We start from the raw sequence: 1,326 nt of genomic DNA on the forward strand, positions 1-1,326 counted from the left end.
TTGGCATTACAAATTTGCATCGTTATAAGGTGGAGTGTTTTTGCAATGTACTAGATTTGCAATTTCAAGAGTTTAATGATCGATTTGATGAGGTGAATCCTGAACTATTTATTTGTATGGTATCTTTAAGTCCGATAGACACAGGTTAAAAAGGAAAATCTTTTGGTCTATTGAGACTCAAAAATCAGATTCTTGGATTTGGAAGTTCCTGTTATCTCTCAGACCCCTGGCTAAAACCTTACTCAGTTCATGTACTGGAGATGGTCGAAACACTAGTTTCTGGTTTGATATTTGGTGTCCTCATGGACAGTTATTGGAGATTATGGGTGAAAACGGTCCTTTACGTTTGGGTATCCCAGTTCAGAGTTCAGTTCATGAAGCTCTCCTTTCTCGGGATTGGCAGGTCCCTTATAGATCGAGAGACCAAAACGTTGCAACTGTGCGCTCCCTGTTGCAAAATTATGCGTCAAATCATGATCTCCTTGTACCTGACATCTTCCTTTGGGGTCCACAAGACCGCAAGCAACAGGAGTTCTCAACGAAAATCACATGGGAGCACTTAAGACCGAAGGAGGAAAATAAAAGTTGGTTTCCGGCAGTTTGGTTCAAGAATGCAGTTCCAAAGCACTCCTTTAACTTCTGGGTGGCAAATCTAGATCGTCTCCCGGTAAATGCCAGGTTAGCTCAATGGAGCCCACACCTCAGTCCTCTCTGTACCTTTTGCTCTGACCATGAAGAATCAAGAGATCACATGCTCATTACCTGCGTGTTTGCCACTGAGATCTGGAACCTTCTTTTCAGACATCTGGATATCTATCCAATCCAGTTTCAGTCTTGGAATGATCTTATACTGTGGCTCCTGGAGCCTATCAGTTCGGGTAAAAGCTCCCTGCTGCGGAAATTGGCTTCACAGGCTGCAGTCTACCTCATATGGAGAGAGAGGAACAACAGATCGCATGATGCACCAGCTACTCCTCCAGATATTTTGTTCAAACAACTCGACAGACTCATTAAGGATATTCTACTTGCTAGAAGACTCAAGAAAGGCTGCTTAAGTCTTTTATCTCTTTGGCTCTCGTTCGGCTAATTCTCTTCTAATTAGATAAAACGTTTAACTTCCTTGGTTTTTTACTCTTTTTTTTTGGGCCGTGGAAGTTTTTGGCTAATTTTAGCTTTTGTAACCATCTTCTTTTGGTAATATAATTTGCATTTTATCAAAAAAAAAAAGTCCGATAGATCCTTTTGGTCAGTTTGACAAGTCATTGATTGTGAGACTGGCTGAATTTTATCTAGATGATTTTAGTTGTGTGGAACGTAAGATCTCTC

General features: G+C 40.9%; 1 protein-coding gene across 1 annotated transcript; it reads left to right on the forward strand.

The window, feature by feature from the left end:
• The first annotated feature begins 322 nt into the window (after positions 1 to 322).
• On the forward strand, positions 323 to 1,087 carry LOC108815599 (uncharacterized). The gene has a single exon (XM_018588152.1). It carries the CDS (start codon positions 323 to 325, stop codon positions 1,085 to 1,087), a length of 765 nt encoding a protein of 254 aa, XP_018443654.1.
• Positions 1,088 to 1,326: the final 239 nt, after the last annotated feature.

Source organism: Raphanus sativus, chromosome 7, assembly GCF_000801105.2.
Source record: "Raphanus sativus cultivar WK10039 chromosome 7, ASM80110v3, whole genome shotgun sequence".
Classification (NCBI taxonomy): domain Eukaryota; kingdom Viridiplantae; phylum Streptophyta; class Magnoliopsida; order Brassicales; family Brassicaceae; genus Raphanus; species Raphanus sativus.

What these genes read in the sequence shown, in the direction of transcription:
- LOC108815599 (XM_018588152.1), top strand. Translation starts at nt 323, where the DNA reads ATGGGTGAAAACGGTCCTTTACGTTTGGGTATCCCAGTTCAGAGTTCA.